This window comes from Eschscholzia californica, unplaced genomic scaffold, assembly GCF_041429995.1.
Source record: "Eschscholzia californica isolate CP2 unplaced genomic scaffold, dmEscCali1.0.p SCAF_3, whole genome shotgun sequence".
Classification (NCBI taxonomy): Eukaryota; Viridiplantae; Streptophyta; class Magnoliopsida; order Ranunculales; family Papaveraceae; genus Eschscholzia; species Eschscholzia californica.
In genome coordinates, this window is record NW_028238420.1 from 18,659,024 (window position 1) to 18,675,461 (window position 16,438).

At 35.3% G+C, this 16,438-nt stretch overlaps 2 protein-coding genes and 1 long non-coding RNA gene across 4 annotated transcripts; 2 read left to right on the forward strand and 1 right to left on the reverse strand.

The window, feature by feature from the left end:
- LOC147548839 (3-hydroxyacyl-CoA dehydrogenase family protein) lies at window positions 1–2,726 on the reverse strand. Its single transcript, XM_086670582.1, has 4 exons — window positions 2,409–2,726; window positions 1,705–1,926; window positions 567–679; window positions 1–469 (listed from the first exon to the last, which is right to left on the reverse strand). The coding sequence occupies exons 1-4, from the start codon at window positions 2,592–2,594 to the stop codon at window positions 130–132; spliced, it is 861 nt and encodes a 286-aa protein (XP_086526708.1). The 5' UTR covers window positions 2,595–2,726; the 3' UTR covers window positions 1–129.
- An 8,671-nt stretch (window positions 2,727–11,397) lies between these two features.
- On the forward strand, window positions 11,398–12,586 carry LOC147548840 (uncharacterized). 2 transcript variants are annotated; one of them, XM_086669018.1, is made up of 2 exons: window positions 11,398–11,687; window positions 11,852–12,586. In XM_086669018.1, exons 1-2 carry the CDS (start codon window positions 11,544–11,546, stop codon window positions 12,356–12,358), a joined length of 651 nt encoding a protein of 216 aa, XP_086525144.1. In that variant the 5' UTR covers window positions 11,398–11,543; the 3' UTR covers window positions 12,359–12,586. The 2 variants fall into 2 exon arrangements, with proteins under 2 accessions (XP_086525144.1, XP_086525145.1); XM_086669019.1 differs by having other exon boundaries at window positions 11,855–12,586.
- A 1,196-nt stretch (window positions 12,587–13,782) lies between these two features.
- Window positions 13,783–14,914, forward strand: LOC147548841 (uncharacterized). The gene is made up of 3 exons (XR_015238736.1): window positions 13,783–14,052; window positions 14,498–14,592; window positions 14,820–14,914. It is a non-coding gene; the product is annotated as an uncharacterized LOC147548841 (long non-coding RNA).
- Window positions 14,915–16,438: the final 1,524 nt, after the last annotated feature.

The following is a 16,438-nucleotide window of genomic DNA, read 5'->3' on the forward strand; positions in this document are numbered from 1 at the left end:
TTGTGCTAAAAATCAGGCATAACCTGAAAACGTTATCTCCTACTTATCAATGTTTACCACTTGCAGAGTTGCAGTCGGAGTGAAATCCTACAACTATTTATTTGAAATGTTATAATTTCTAAACAAGGATCAAAGTTTACTATATGTGTATACACCAATACCTCGTTTTCGTCCAAGTCTTCCAGCGTCAACATACTGCACAAGAAGAGGGCAAGGCCGATACTTGCTGTCGCCTAAGCCAGTATGTAGAACTTTCATTATAGACAAACAAACATCCAACCCTATAAAATCTGCAAGCTGTAAAGGACCCATCGGTTGATTTGTACCAAGTTTCATCCCTGTATCAATATCCTCTTTGGTAGCCACACCAGTGTAGAGTGTGTAAAATGCTTCGTTAATCATCGGCATTAGAATCCTATTTACGATGAACCCAGGATAATCTTGAGAGCACACTACTATCTTCCCAAACCTGCCATCAACACAAGTTTGAATGTTCACCATCCATGATATATATATTATTTACGTACTACTTCTTCAGAAAATTGGGTATTTCGGGCACAAGTTACCTCTCTGATAACGCTTTAATGGTGTTAAAGGTTTCATCAGATGTGTCTGCACCTCTCACAATCTCAACGAGCTTCATAATAGGAGGAGGATTCATAAAATGCATACCTATCACCTGTTATCCAGTATCTGATATGAGGAAAACAACAAAGAGAAAACTCTTGCAGCTAAGAAGTATAATAAGATATTATAAAGACGCAGAAGAATATTCAATTTAAATTTAAGCGATGAAGTGACAGGACAGACTCTACCGCAATGATATGTGGATATGTATGATGATTTCACACGAGAAGAAATACCTTCGCAGCAACGTAAAATGCCAAGATTTGCTAAACAAATTCTTCTTTTGAAGTGATTTTCAACAGCCACGCATGTTGATAAACTCGTGTGTGATTAACTTAATATAGTTTATCACTATGTACCACTCAGATAATGAATTTGAAACTTCAATCCAAACAGCAGTAATGACGTTGAATTAAACGTTATATAGATATACTAATCTATATCTAAGGAACAACAGAGCAGTTAGGTTCTAATGCCTGAAAACATTTTGTTCCTTTAATTTTCTTTGGTTGCTATCACTTGGGTACATATGACAATCACGTCTTCCTATTACCTTTTTTTCAAATAAAAAACTTCCCTACCCACTACCTCCCCTTTTCTTGAAGAACTCCGTTCTCCTGCTCCCCCTTTTCTACTAGAGGTCCACTATTCCATTAATGACCGGTCGGTTAACTTCATCCGAGCTCTCTCTTTTTGAGAATAATATCATGTCCACATTAGCAAAAAAGAAGAAGATGAAGGTTGTGTTAGGGGAGAAAAGAATTTCTATTACAAAAAAAAAGTGATAAACTTTGTGGTTTAAAATTGCTTAGACCTTGTACAAACCTGAACGTTCTCTCCCCTAAGTGATGAGTACCTAAAGTGCTAAATTCATTGACATAAAATTTGTGCACGTGCGAGTAGTTTAATGTCAGGTCTCTATTATTTAGGTTGACTAGATTTCAATAAACAACTAGCTACATTCAATTTCAGCACAAGGCATTGAACTATACTAAACATTCAATCAGTGAATTCCTAATATACCAGTTTTCCGCATTGGTCAAAAGCTATCATTTTTTGAAGTTGTCAAAGCAAAACCTGGTGGGGTCGTCTGGTCGCAGATGCAATACGAGTAATCGAGATAGAGCTTGTATTAGATGCCAAAATTGCAGAAGCCTTCGTAATTCTGTCTAGTTCCGAAAATAGTTTCTTTTTTACATCTTCAGACTCCACAATAGCTTCAATCACAACATCAGCAGTTCCAAGATCTTCCAAATTCGATGTACACCTCAATCGTTTCATAGCATCATTAGCTACTTCCTGTATAACAAAAATTAACAAACCCCCCATTTCATGAACATATGAATTATTTCTTAATATTAGCAATGAATCTACCACAACATAACTTTTCATTAAATCTAAACCTCAAGAACTGTAGTTATAAATTACAATAGAGGCTGTTTATAAAGTATGTGATTGAATTTGGAAAGTCCAATAGAAAACCTAATACAGAAACATGTAGATACACTTCAATTATGCCTAAAAATCAGATTGATAATTCAAAAAAAGATGTAAATTTAAACAAAAGATTAACTAAAACAGGCAAAACTAAAGTTGGGTAGGTAAATTCAGGTTCCAATTCCATCCATAACCCATAACCCAATTACACCCAAGTTCTTGAAAGATTATACTTTTTCACAGAAAATTGAAAATTTGATCAGTTAAAGAGGAAAAAGACATGAAAACCCACATGTTAAATGAGTAAGATTAATGGTTCGAAACTAAGCAGGGGAAAGGAAGACCTGGGAGATTTGTCCCTTAGAAACGAATCGATCAAGCGAGTTAGAGATTGATTTGGTAGCATTCGTGAGTGCGTTAGGGTTCGAATCAAGAAGCCAAACGTCGATTCCAGCAACGGCAGCAAGCTGGGCGATTCCGGAACCCATTTGACCACCTCCTATAACCCCAATTGATTTTATCTCCGCCATCGCCAGCACCGCCGCTTCAATGTTCAGCTTTTTCTACTCCTTTTGAGAGAGAGAGAAAGAGTGTTCAAGTGGAATTGTTATTGGATAGTGAAATGGCGCCAATTAAATGGGTGACCATCGAGAGTAGGCCGCGACTTTGGGGAATAAAAAAAATTCTTCTGGGAATAAAAACTTTTCTTCAAACGAGTCAAATAAGATTGATTTTTTATGTTTCTTTTTATTGCTAAGGGGCTTCTAATTTTAGAAGATGCTATAAAAAAAGGCTCCTCCATCTCATCACCTCTCTCGGCCACTTCATCTTCTCGACACCTCATCATCTTCTCCGGCGAAAGTCGCCGGCCGGTCAATTTTCCGGCCGTCGACCTTCAAACATAAAAAAAAAAAATTTTAAAAAAATTTTCTCCTCTCTCTCTAAATTTTTTTTTCTTTTTTCTCTCTCTCTATAGAACAGATCTAGAGAGAGGGAAGATCTGTTCGTGAGAACAGAGATCTAGAAAAATCATAAAGATAGATGAAGCCATGTATTCCAGAGTCACCCAAACACACCATGAATTTCTAGTTTTCTCAACTCTTTTTACTTTGAGATAAAACTGAAAATCTCCACCTTATACAAAAACTAAATAGAGAAATTAGAGAGACAGACAGTTAGAGGGTAGACCACGTTTTGTTGCTTCAACCCTCTAAAATTTATGTATATTATAGAGTATGGAGAGAGGATGAAGAGGTGACTAGTTTATTCACCACTTCACCAGTGTTTAGATTGAAAATTGCCTTTGTTCTTGGGGAAGTCTGTTCTCACGAACAGACCTCTGTGGTCTGTTCGTGAGAACAGACCTTCTCTCTCTCTAGATCTGTTCTAGAGAGAGAGAAAAAAAAGAAAAAAAATTTAGAGAGAGAGAAAATTTAAAAAAAAAAATTTATTTTTTTATGTTTGAAGGTCGCCAGCCGGAAAATTGGTCGGCCGGTGACTTTCGCCGGAGAAGATGATGAGGTGTCGAGAAGATGAAGTGGCAGAGAGAACAGATAAGATGGAGGAGAACTTTCAAAAAAATGTATTCTGTATTCCCCATAAAAATTTATTCCCCGGAGAATTTTCAAAAGAATCTGGATTCCCTCGAGAATTTATTCCCCGGAGAATTTTCTTTATTCTCCAAAGCCGCGGCCCTAGAGAAAGGACAAGATCATTTCCTGGTAAACTTTTTATCTGACTTGTGATCATGTTAGTGGTGGCCAACGGGTCGTGTCGGCACGTAAACGGACCCTCACAACCCATTTATAAGGCAACACGATAGGAAACGAAACGTCGCGTGTCGTGTCGTGTTAGGAACGGAAACACGACACGTCCCGTGGCGTTCCTAACCCGCCACGACACGCTAACAGTTAGAAACGGGTACTTAATTTACAAAACATTATTGTTATTTTGTTAAAAGTAATTGTTAATTGATAAAATTAATAGTTAATAAAATTATTAAGTAATAAAATAAACATAGATTCTAAAGTTTAAACAAAGATCACAATGTTTGACTTAAAAATTATTTGATGCTTTCTTTTGTTACGTTTGGCAACAACTGGCCCATTAGCCACGACCCGATACGGAAACGACTGGGATCGCCACGGAAACGGCACGGCAACGGCTGGGTCGTTGCCATGGGGCGTTTCTGTGTCAAGACCTTGTAGTCTAGGCACGGCAAGACACGGCACGACTCAAAGTCGTGCCTGGCGTGGCTGTTGCGTATCTAACACGCCACGACTATCAAACGGGTCGTGCAGTCACGACACGGCCCGTTGGCCACCACTATCATGTCATGAAGAGTCAAGAGATAACCTAGGCTTCTAACAGTACATTTAACCAGATTTGGATATTCTATAAGCGCCCCCTACTGTAACGATTTACGTTAGTCGTTACAAGACATTCATGCATCATGAAGATGATAAGCACGATAACCACCTAATTTAAAAAATTAATGAAAGAAGCTTAAAGGCCGACAAATTTGTTACATTATTTACTATATTTATTGTCTAAATTACATGGGATAAATTTTGGTGCCAAACTGCTTCCATCTAGAGAAAGGAGAACAAAAAAAGGAAACAAAAAATTTTAGAGTGAGAGAGTGGAGAGAAAAAAAAATTAATGTTTGAAGGTTGCCGGCCGGAAAATTTTCCGGTCGGCGACCCTTGCCGGTGAAGATGATGAGGGGCGAGAAGATGAGGTGGCAGAGAGAGAAGATGAGATGGATGAGAGAAGGTAATGACTAGTTAACGGTGTGCTAACGGTAACTGAAATAAAAGGTCATATGAGAATATTAGACAAAGTTAGGTGCTAGACAGGAAGCTGGTCACAAAGTTAGGTGCTAGACAGGAAGCTGGTCACAAAGTTAGGGGCTATTTGAGAAATAACCCACTACTTTGAACTTTGTACCAAAATTTGAGTCCTTCGTACCAATTTTCTCCTAGACAAGAGAAGTCCTTCGTACACTATAAACACCAATTTTCTTCGAAGTAAATTGGTTAAAAAGATATGTTAATTCCAATTTGTAATGAATCTGAAATTTTTGGTATTTCAATTTGGCCCAAGGCTATAATTTCGTTGTTCTCTGTGGTCAACTTTAAATTTACATATATATAGTCGACCACGCCGAGTTTTACTTTTTTGACACAAAACTAGATTAGAAAATTCTCAAGTTTTAAAAACTTATTATATTTTTTCAATTTATTCTAATATAAATATGAAAAATACTATTTCGCCGAAAGAATGATAAATAAAAATAAAAAACTAAACAAAGAAAACAATAGAAATTATATCAAATATTGTTTGTTGATTAAAGATATGTGAGTGTGATAGGAAAAAAAGAGTAAGTGTATGTTAAACTATCCTTGAAATAAAAGCGGGCTAAAAGAGTTGAGTTTAGAATATATATATATATATATATATATATATATATATATATATATATATATATATATATATATATATATATATATATATATATATATATATACATACATTGACTAAAAGAAACCCACCATGGACGGACCCTGGACCTTAAGTCAACCCTAGCTAACCTAAAATTAGTAGGGAGTACATTTTCACTCGTCACATATATGCATTGTAAGCTATAACTCAAAGACAGTTTTTGGTGTTCATACTATCTCTATCATTATTCTAGCATATATTTAAAATTTAAATTCAAAACAAGTTAATTTTAGACTTCACATAAAAATAAACGCGAATAAACGAGATTTGCAAATTTCGTTGATGATTGAATCATCATAGAAATGCATGAAACTAAACATTTAATGTTTGTTGGTTTAGATAAATAATGGAAGTCATAGATAATTTACGGACAAAAATATAACATTAACAATAACTTTGATGAAATCTAATAAAATAAAGATCAAAACTGAATTAGCAGAAAAAAAACACCACCTGTTGGACGAACCTGAGACCTCTAGAGTGGAAAACTAACTAATGAACCAAGTGGCTAACATCCAGTCATGTTATAATTCTCACTTATTAAGTTTAATATAATTTTCTTCTAACCAGAGCTCACCACAACTTTGGCGCAGTTCTAGGAACCCACCTTTGGGTCTTGGGGTCACGTGCCCATAGGTCCCTTGGTTGGTCCGCCCCTGGTTAAACGAGTTGTTCACGAGTAGTTCGGGATACACTAAAGAATGATCAAGTTCAACTCGTTTATACAAACAAGCATGATTTTGGGCTCTTGTTAAACTCGTACTCGTTAATCTTCGAGTCAAACACGAGCAATAGTCGAGCAAACTCATGTAGCTACTGACGTACACCCCTAGTTCGAGTGATTCAATTTGGTACTGATTTATGATGTATTTCTCATTGTCTAAATCTAATACTTCTGAATTACCTAAATTTGAGTGGTCTCACTCATACAAATTTAAAATCAGGCAAATTAGTTATTTGGACGGCAAACTACCGAAGTAACTTTCGCTCTAAATATGTATGGTTTAAGTTTATTTTTTATATTGGACTCAAGAGTCATTACATTCAATATGAAATTAACAGGTCATGAATAAATACATGAAGGTCAACTTTTCTGGGGGAAAACGAGATTTTATTTTTTCGTACAACTTTTAAGAAAATTGCGAGCTAGCTCTGTCGAAATTTTCAAGACAATTCTTCTTCCTCATCTCCGACCACCCATCTCCTACTACCGCTTCCGAGCACCACTCCATCTCTATCTCCAAGTACTTCATCTCTCTTTTCTTCCCTTCCTTTTTCTCTATTTGATTCGATGAAAGAAAGAGAGATAAGGAGTAGGAGAGAAAGGAATAAAGATAAAAAGGAAGGATGAGAAAGATAATGATAGGTTAATGATAATGGTGAGAGGCAGTGGTAGTCGGAAGTGTTGTCGAGGAGAAGAAAGAAAATTAGAGAAAAAGATATAAAAATTGAAGGAGTTGAATGAGATGTCCTTCGAAAAAGGTGGCAATGCGAGCAATATGTCGGCTAGGACAATTGATGAAGAAGATCATCAAGTCCGATTGATTTAGGGGTCGTAGTGTTTAGCTAGAAACCAACTACGATCGTCGAATTACGAAGTAATTCGTGGCTAACTTCGATCGGATCTTACATCGGGTTACACATAAGAATGGGTATTTAATCGGATGATATGACTAGTGAGAGTGTGATATAACATTGGGAATGTCCCATAAACATATCTCACAGGCCTAAATAGAATTTGGGCAAAAGATAGCAACAAGGCCCGAAATAAGGATTTTGGGCCTAGGCTGGTTCGGGTACTTCCGGGACTCGGATTGGGCTGAATTTTGGAGGGTGAGTTTCTGACATACCCAGTAGTATCCACACAAAATTTCGTGGTGCTTGGACACCTCCTCCTTAGGTAATTGAGAAAATATCATTAATTGCTATTTTCGACTATTTCACTAAATCTTATTCTAAAGGGTGTTTTAGGAAACCTTTGAGGAGGTGTATTCTCATTAGGGTTCTATATAAACACTCTTAGGGAAGAGAATAAGGTGTGGAATTTCTCTGTAAGCTATCTTACTCTACCACATCAAGTATAGAGGAGAAAGTGAGCTAATTCGCAAGCTATCTTCTAGTCAAGCAAGAAGAAGATCTTCTTATTATCAAAACCACCATTGGAGTGCTAGCGAGCTTTCAAGGAGGGAGATTAAATACACCGTTCGGTGTCCCAAGTAGAGGAGCTACGTTTGAAGCTCTTGGTCTTATTTAATCTATTCAACTAGCTCGAGGGAAATAGCGATTAAGGTAATCTACTATCTTCCTATTAGTTAATTACTAGTTTTGCATGATGATCTTGGGGATACTAGTGTTAGACATTAGATGTCGTTATCCGCTATAAACACTAGTATAAGGGTATAATACCCAACAAAAATCGCTCAAGTGTTTGTTTGGTAACGACCATTATCGGAGTAGAGAATGAATGGTGGTGGGAGTTCAGGGAACCAAAAGGGAAATACAAAAAAAGGCTAAAAAAAGTGAGGCTATTTCCCAAATGGCCCCCTACTTTGTGATCTGCTTCCCGGGTAGCCCCCTACTTTATCGAAAATATTCAGATGACCCCCTTTTTGCTGTTACCATCCATTGATCGTTAACTTTTCTTCTGATTTTCCAAAAATACCCTCCTTTTTAACTGTGTAGTCAACTCTCCCTAAAATCTCTCTCACACTCTCTCTAAAAACTTTATTTCCATGTCAAAAAACTAATTCACGCTCTCTTCGAAAAAACTCTCTATCTTTCTAAAAATTCTCTCTCTCTCGAAAATCTCTCTCTCTCTGTAAATTTTCTTTCTCTCTCTCTTGAAAATTTCCCCCTCTCTGTAAAATGTCACAAGGAATCGCTTCACAATTGGATAAGCTTTACCGACGGTTGCTTCACTATAAACACTGGGAACTCCTTTATAAGCAACATAAAGTTGAGATCCATGCATTGGAGCTAGAGATAGATCAGACATTGGTAATGGTTACGAAAATTTCTAAAAGGAACTAGATCTAGGGTTTCTTGGTGACCATTAATGGGGATCATATCAGTGTTTTCTGTTTTCTTAATGGATTATTGGGAGACGACATTACTAGCTAAAACGGGACTTTGCGAGTTAGATCGTCTATGATTAACTACTTCCAACCAAGACATCGAATTTGCTACCATTTCTTCAACATTAAATCCTTTTTAGCAAAAACATAGATCATTTCAGACATTCTCGTTGTGGGTAATGGTAGATTTCCTTCAACATTTGAAGCTTTCGATAAAAACCCATCTTTTCTACCTAATCTAACATCATAGTAGGGACCACCCACTATTACAACAAGATCACGACCGGCAACAAAAATTATATCAGAACAAGAAAGTATACTTGGGCATTTGAGTTCAAGTGCAGTTTTTGCCCCAATAATGACATCAAACCCATCACAAGGAAGAGATAGATTCAAGCCATCATATCTCTATGCTTTATTAAAATTGTTTGAAGTGATGAGAATGGAAGCATCACAACCATTAACAATACAATCATGGAAGAACAAACGAAGGGTAGTTGCGGCTGTTATGGAACTTTTGATTTGTTTATCGTTAATGGTATACTGAATGATTTTGGCAAAATCTAGGTAATTTCAGTAGATTACTTTATGTTGTTCAAATTAGTGAGTTTGATGTAGTATAGAGGTAGCAAATTCGTTTCTTTTTTAGAGAGAGAGAGTTGTTTGATTGATTTTAGAGAGAGAAATAATTTGGGGAAGATGAAGAAGAGAAAGAAACAATTTGGGGAAGATGAACAAGAGAGAAACAATTTGGTTGATGTAAAGTAATTAAAGTAAGGGTATTTCTGGGAAATCCAGAAAGAGGTTAACAGTCAAATGAACGAGAACGGTCAAAGGGGACCATCTGAGTATTTTCGATAAAGGGGCTAATCGGGAAGTTGGTCACAAAGTAGGGGATCGTTTGAAAAATAATCCAAAAAAGTATTGTAGAAATTTTTTGTTTGCTTATAGGCTATAGAGTGCGCATACATGGATTGAATAAGAGATTTACTAAAGGGACATTGATATATGGTATAAGGACATGGCCAAAATATCATATTTTTAGATTTGTAGTCCCTTTACCAATTAGAAAATAGACATTATTTTTATATATTTAAATCGAATAAATTAATGTTTATTTGGATAAAAATTAAGATTGAACTAATACAAATATCGAAGTTTTTCTTTTATTTTCATGTCCTTCCTTAGATTTACATATGTTAAAACAAAATCATTTTTTTAACCTACAAACAACGATCACCTATAGACAACATATTATATAAATCAACCATCAGTTATAAACACTACATTCTTATTTACATTTAAGTTGTTCCCATCTCTTTCTTTCCTATGTAACACATTTGTTATTTAATCCTATTAGTGTATAATGTTGATGAATCTCTCAAAAAGTAAACAATTCGGCTACCGTGATCACTATTTTTTTTTGTCGCCAGAATTTCGGCCACTGTGGTCGAAATATGTTTAATATTTCGACCATCGTGGTTGAAATATGCCCAAAATTTCGACCAATATTCATATTTCGACAATAATGGTCGAAATTTTGCGCATATTTCGACCATATAGTCGAAATTTTGCGCATATTTCGACCATATGATCGAAATTTTGGACATATTTCGATTACTTTGTCCGAAATTTTCCTGTTAAATTTTATTTCACCATTTGTTCCATGTTTTTCGATACAAAAAGAAATTTTTTTCTATTAAAATATTTTATCTTTTTGTGATTAATTTTAAATATTAAACTTATTAATAATATTGTCATTTGAAAGTAAATATATGATGATGTATTTGTTTTTAAGAGAAAAATGTCTACGTACCAAAGTACTAATGTCCCTTTACTAATCGTGTCCCAATAAAGTAGAGACATGTCCCTTTCCCAAAGACCATTGAATAAGCTTTGGGAATAAAAAAATTCTCCAGGGAATAAAGATTTTAGTCAATAAGTATTGACTCAGGGGCATATTTTTTTTTAATTTAAAAATTGACTTGATCAAACATTGGCCCCTAATCTTTATCTCCTCTCTCCCTCTCTCTTTTTATCTCTCTATCTGTTTCTCTCTCTCCTCTCTCTCTCACTGTCTCGCACCACCTCTCTCATGTTCTCTTATTCTTTTCCCTCTTCCTCTCTTAGTTTCTCTCTCTATTTCTCATTATCTATCTCTCTCTATTGCTTTCACTATCTATGTTTCTCGATCTCTCAATGTTTCTCTCTCAATATCTCGTTGTTTCTCAATCCATCTCTCATTGTTTACCTCACTCTCTCACACAGACATCGCTTCAGCAAAGAGAAGTGTTCTCTTCGTCGGAACCTAACATCGAGAAAGATTTCTGGTCTGGTGCCCTTCTCGAGGACTTCGTGGCACGAGACATTTTGTGTCCACGAAACATTTTGTGGCCATGACCAATTTCGTAGCCACAAAACATTTTGTGGCATTACCATTTCGATTTATTAAAAAAAAAAGCAGACAAACGATAGAGATACGTGGCATGCTTAGTCAACTGGGTGTAGTTAAATGTAATAACCGACACTTTATAATCTGAACAGTTCAATAATGAAGACTCACGTCTAAATTAACGGATAAGATCAATCATATACATCCACTTCTCATAAACAAGTAGTCCCAGTACACATTATAACACAAAAGGAACAGATGTTGATCTCAGACGTCCTACTAGTCCGCATGAGCGAAACGTGTCTCTTCTTCATCTCCTTCGTGTCAACCATTCAAATAACTTATTTCTCTCTTCAAATTACTATTTCAATTCAATCGTGAGAACTAAAAAGTAAGAACATCAAAAGTGAAGATAGTTGAGAAACAAAAAAGTACTCAAAAGTTCATCTTTTGTTGTAAGAAAGAGAGTTAAGATTCAAGATAATAGTAGTAGTAATCAAGCAACAACAATGGCATCCATGTTCTTAACCAAGAATGTTTTCATGAACATATCCAAATCATTCCCTCAATACCCATCTCTTTCTCTTCGTTCTACTTCATCAACTCGCAAGGTCTCCAGGATTTGCTTCTCCTCTTCTAACCCAAATTACAATGTAAGTATAAAAACTCATATTACTGTTTGTGGTCATCCAATTCAAAATGACTCGCACAGCCCCTCGCTTCCATTTTCTGATGTGGGACTATTTTAATATTGTTAACTAATTCTTAATTTTGAGGGGCTAATAATGATGTTGATTTAGTTGTAAATGAATTTTAGCAGGATAAGAAAGAAACAGAGGATGCAATGAAAGAAACACAAGAAAGGGCATCAGAAATGTCTGAAAGAGTAAAAGAAACAGCAAAAGAAGGAAAGGAAAAAACTAAAGAGAAAGCCAAAGATATGAAAGAAAAAACAGAAGATATTACTGAATCAATGAAAGACAAAGCTAAAGAAGGAATGGATAAAACTAAAGAAAGTGCAAAGAATATGAAAGAAAAAACAGAGGATGTTGCAGAAGCCATGAAAGATAAAACTAAACAAGGAACAGAGAGAGCAAGTGAAGGTGTTCAGAATTTAGGTCAAAAGGCTAAAGAAACAGTTCAACATGCATGGGAAGCAACAAAAGAAACAACTCAGAAGATTAAAGAGACAGTGGTTGGAAAAGGAGATGATGGTGGTGATACTAGTAGTGGTACTAGCAGTGATGAAGATGATGCAGTTGTAAAGCCAGTTGAAGATCTGAGGAGAAATGCTGGTGGTTATGATAAGAAGAAGGATATCTAAGGATTAACGTTCTGCTTGATTTTGTTTTTACTTAATATAGTCTTTAAGTTAATGTTAATTAAAAGGCATAAACATTCTGCTTGATTTGATCTTGTAGTAGTTAATTTAATTAGTTTCAATTTCGTATCTAGGAGATGTGGAACTTAATTATCTGTTTTGTTCTTAGAGGACAATGTCATTGCATCGCTATGGAACTGCCAAGGTCAATAGTCAGGATGTTACTATCAATTTCTTGGAGGACAATGTCCTTGCATAGTCTTGAAATTGCCAAGATCATTAAACTTCTCTGTTTATTTCTCTACAAATTTCTCCCCCTACCTCGTAGTTTCTATGCAGATGATGCTACGACCAAATATTAAATATGATAAAAAAAGATTTGCCGTTACGTTTTTTTTTTTTTTTTTTTTTTTTTTGTAAACTTAGCATTTCCCATTACCTATACGAGAGTATGTGACGTGTAATTGTTTTAGTATTAGATGTGGGATTAACTGTAATTAGCTCCCAGCTTTCTTTTTTTAACTCCAACTTCAAATATTAATATCTCATTCATATGGAATCTGTTTTACGCAAATCTTTAGTCGTAACTCAAGCCCTCGACCACACGAACGCAACGATACCTGTTTCGAGATGTTTCGACAAGAGGACCCAACTCAAATATGCAAAAAACGTACTCACTGTTTTTGGGTCAGGTTCCAACATGTTGCATACAGGAAGAGGACATTATGTTTAACAATTAGAAGATACAGATTTTCGTTTAATACAATTTGATTTACAAACTTACAAACAAACTCACAAAAATAGAAACAATGGGATAGAAAAAGAACCCACTCAAAAAAAAATAATGTATAAACCGTTGATGACATATATAATTGTTCTGTTACAAACTGTTGACAACATCTATTATATAAAATGCAATGTTTTGTGCTGACTGGGACAAGTCGAAACACAAATCCAGCCCTAAGTTTCGTTTGATCTTAAATCTTGTGCATTTGATATGTTACCTACCTAAAAATTTATAGATTAGTTCACCCACTCAAGAAAGTAAACGAAACGGATGAATCTGGACCCTTTAACCTCTTTAATTTTTGTATCTATATGTTTTGTGCTGACTGGGACAAGTCGAAACACAAATCCAGCCCTACGTTTCGTTTGATCTTAAATCTTGTCCGTTTGATATGTTACCTACCTTAAAATTTATAAATTAGTTCACCCACTCAAGAAAGTAAACGAAACGGATGAATCTGGACCCTTTAACCTCTTTAATTTTTGTATCTATATTGCCAGATAACGAGAAACGCTTTGGCTAACCCTACATCTGTGATTTGTCCATTGACTATAACTCTCCCTCTATTAACTACCTGACTCCCTTTATAAGCATCTCGGAAACGCTCAAACCCAATTAAACTTTCAAACCAAACGTTTCCGTTTCTCGCGTTACTTGCCCAACAGTAACCTTCTTCCTTCTTCCCCCTCTCTGCCTCCATTAATTCCAACGACTGGATTCGATGCGTTATAGAAGAAGAATAATTTTTGATTTTCGTCCTCGGTTATTTAAATTAGGAATTCGTCATGAAGTTCTGGTATAGTCATCTGATTCCTAAAGTTTGCTTGATATATAGCCAGTTTTGTTAATGATTCAGGTATATTGGTTTCAAATCTTGAAGTATCTCGCCATTTCGGTTGGCTTGTGAAAGGTAAATACTTTGCTTATTTATTGTATCCAATTTCTGCCCAAATTAGAGTTTGTTCTTACAATTTTGTAAGGTAAATTACTTTCCTTCTTGTCATTTTGCAAGCTAATCATAAGCTTTATGGAGTGCCTATTTTTGTTATGATTTAGTTCAGGATTAGCTTCTCTGATTTTTTTTTACCATTTGACTTAGGTTGTAAAGTTGATAATGAACTGGATACTCCTGATTGTTTCGTTTGGTTTTTTTACCATTTGACTTAGGTTGTAAAGTTGATAATGAGAAAAGGTTCATTTTTTTGGCTTCAAACTTGTTTTTCTTTTGAAGTATTTATATGATATGTTTGAACCCTTTTATATGATAAAAATTGATGATTTAGAGTTTCATATTTCTTTTAATATTTTCTACCGAAACTTCGAAAATAACAGTTTGTTGAGTTGTCTCTGTATAGGCTTTTGAGAAGAGGAAGAAACAGGAAGAGGTAAGGCAGGTTGAATTTGTCGCAAAGAAAGCCGAGTTTCAGGCAATGCGAGCTCAACATGAACTGTAAGATTCATATTTCTGCAAAATTTGTTATATTATCTATTTATTTTTCTTGTTTATTAGCCTTTTTAAGAATGCCTATGAACTTCTTCCGAAAGAACATAGAAAACAAAAGAAATAGTTGATCATTCTCGGGTCTAACACCCTCTATGACTCTATTTGTTGATTAATTCAGTAGAAAATTTGTAACAAGCTTTAGAAATTTCATCTACTATTTCATCATTTTATAGGTGTTAGTAATTATTGAGGAGGAACATAACATCTCGGAATTGCTACAGGACTTCAACAAATTGGAAGAATTTGAAAGCTCTCAGTAGTAATCTTTTTTTTTTTTTAAGCTTTCAGAAGTCTTATGCTTGTGACTATTCTAGCACTTGATGTAAAAAAAAAAAGTGTTTTTTTTCTTGAAGTTTATGGTTATATATCCTTTCATACGGGAGAGACAACAGGTAATATATAGAGAGCAGAACAAACTAGCTCAGGACATGCACAAACAAACGCTCAAATGTATCGTTATGAGGATGAATTGGTGAGGAAACTAAAGTCAACCTTGACTCGACTAATTTAGATCGCGGCAGTATTTATGGACAATTTGTGATATCTAACGTGCTTAGTTAGTGCAATTAATAGTTTGTATTAATATGATGGATATGCTGAAATGTAATAGAGTAGGTATGGAATCGGAAAAACAGAGTACTTGAATGGTGGATTTCGTTGGTTCATTGCCTTTCAGTTTCACCTCCTATGATGTGAAACGCTCCAAAGTCCAAACTCTTTCCTCTTCACCTTCTGGAAGCAAAACAACACACGAAATGTCGCACTTTATTTTTTTGCCAAAAAAGAATATGAAAGTAGTACCTCAGATGAGTTTAGACACAGATAACTAATAAAATAAAGTCTGAATAACTCGGAAATTTGTTGTACCCTAAAACACCACAACTCAACCCTATAACTCTCCTTAATTGAGAAGAGGAAAAGAGCTCAAGATTTTAGAAAGAGAGAAAGAGGCAAGAGAGGGAGACTTCAATAATCTTTGAGCTTCACAGAGATGAACATTTGTTTAATTCATGGGACCATTCCGTAATACACCTTAGTTCAAGAATACACAAAAATTGAAGAATATATAATATTTGAAGAGGACGTGTTCCCAGATGATATTTTTAAAAGACTCAAGTGGTCAGACGTAGGTTTGACTTGAGTCGATATTGCACTAGAACAATTTTTCAACAAAGCTAATTATCTAGGCCTTAGTAAATAAGTTTTGGTTCATCATCTTTCTCTTTTTGTTAGTTTTTTTGCACTATTTTTTATTTTTCCTTGATATTGTGGGTTTGGGTTCCGGTAGTATCATTTGAGTACTACACTATTGTGACTTCGTATTTATATGATAGATAGATGTAGATTTAAGCTCTCCTGCATAAGTATCCTATTCAAACACACTGCACGTGTTTTATGGGCAGGCTTAGGACATTTGGTTTGGAAGTCCCCAATCTCACTTGGTTAAAAATCTCTCATCTACCACCTTAGACCACCCTCTTCACCTCTCTTTCTCATTCCCGCCCCACATTTTATTCTCCTCTGTTTTATTAGCTTTTCCATTTCTTAATTTGCAAATGACAATCTACCCCCACGAGAGAAAGCATTTAAGTTGTCTCCACCACGAAACTATCTAATGTTTATGTAGAAATTGCTAATTACATTGGGATAAAACCTATGGATGAATCTCTTGCGATCGTATTGGTTTTAGCAACACGAACTTGACAAAGTGCATTTTCACCGTGTTCAACAGATTTTTCCGTGCTAATTACATTTGTGATGACTGGGACAAAATTAATAGAAGCTGACTGGG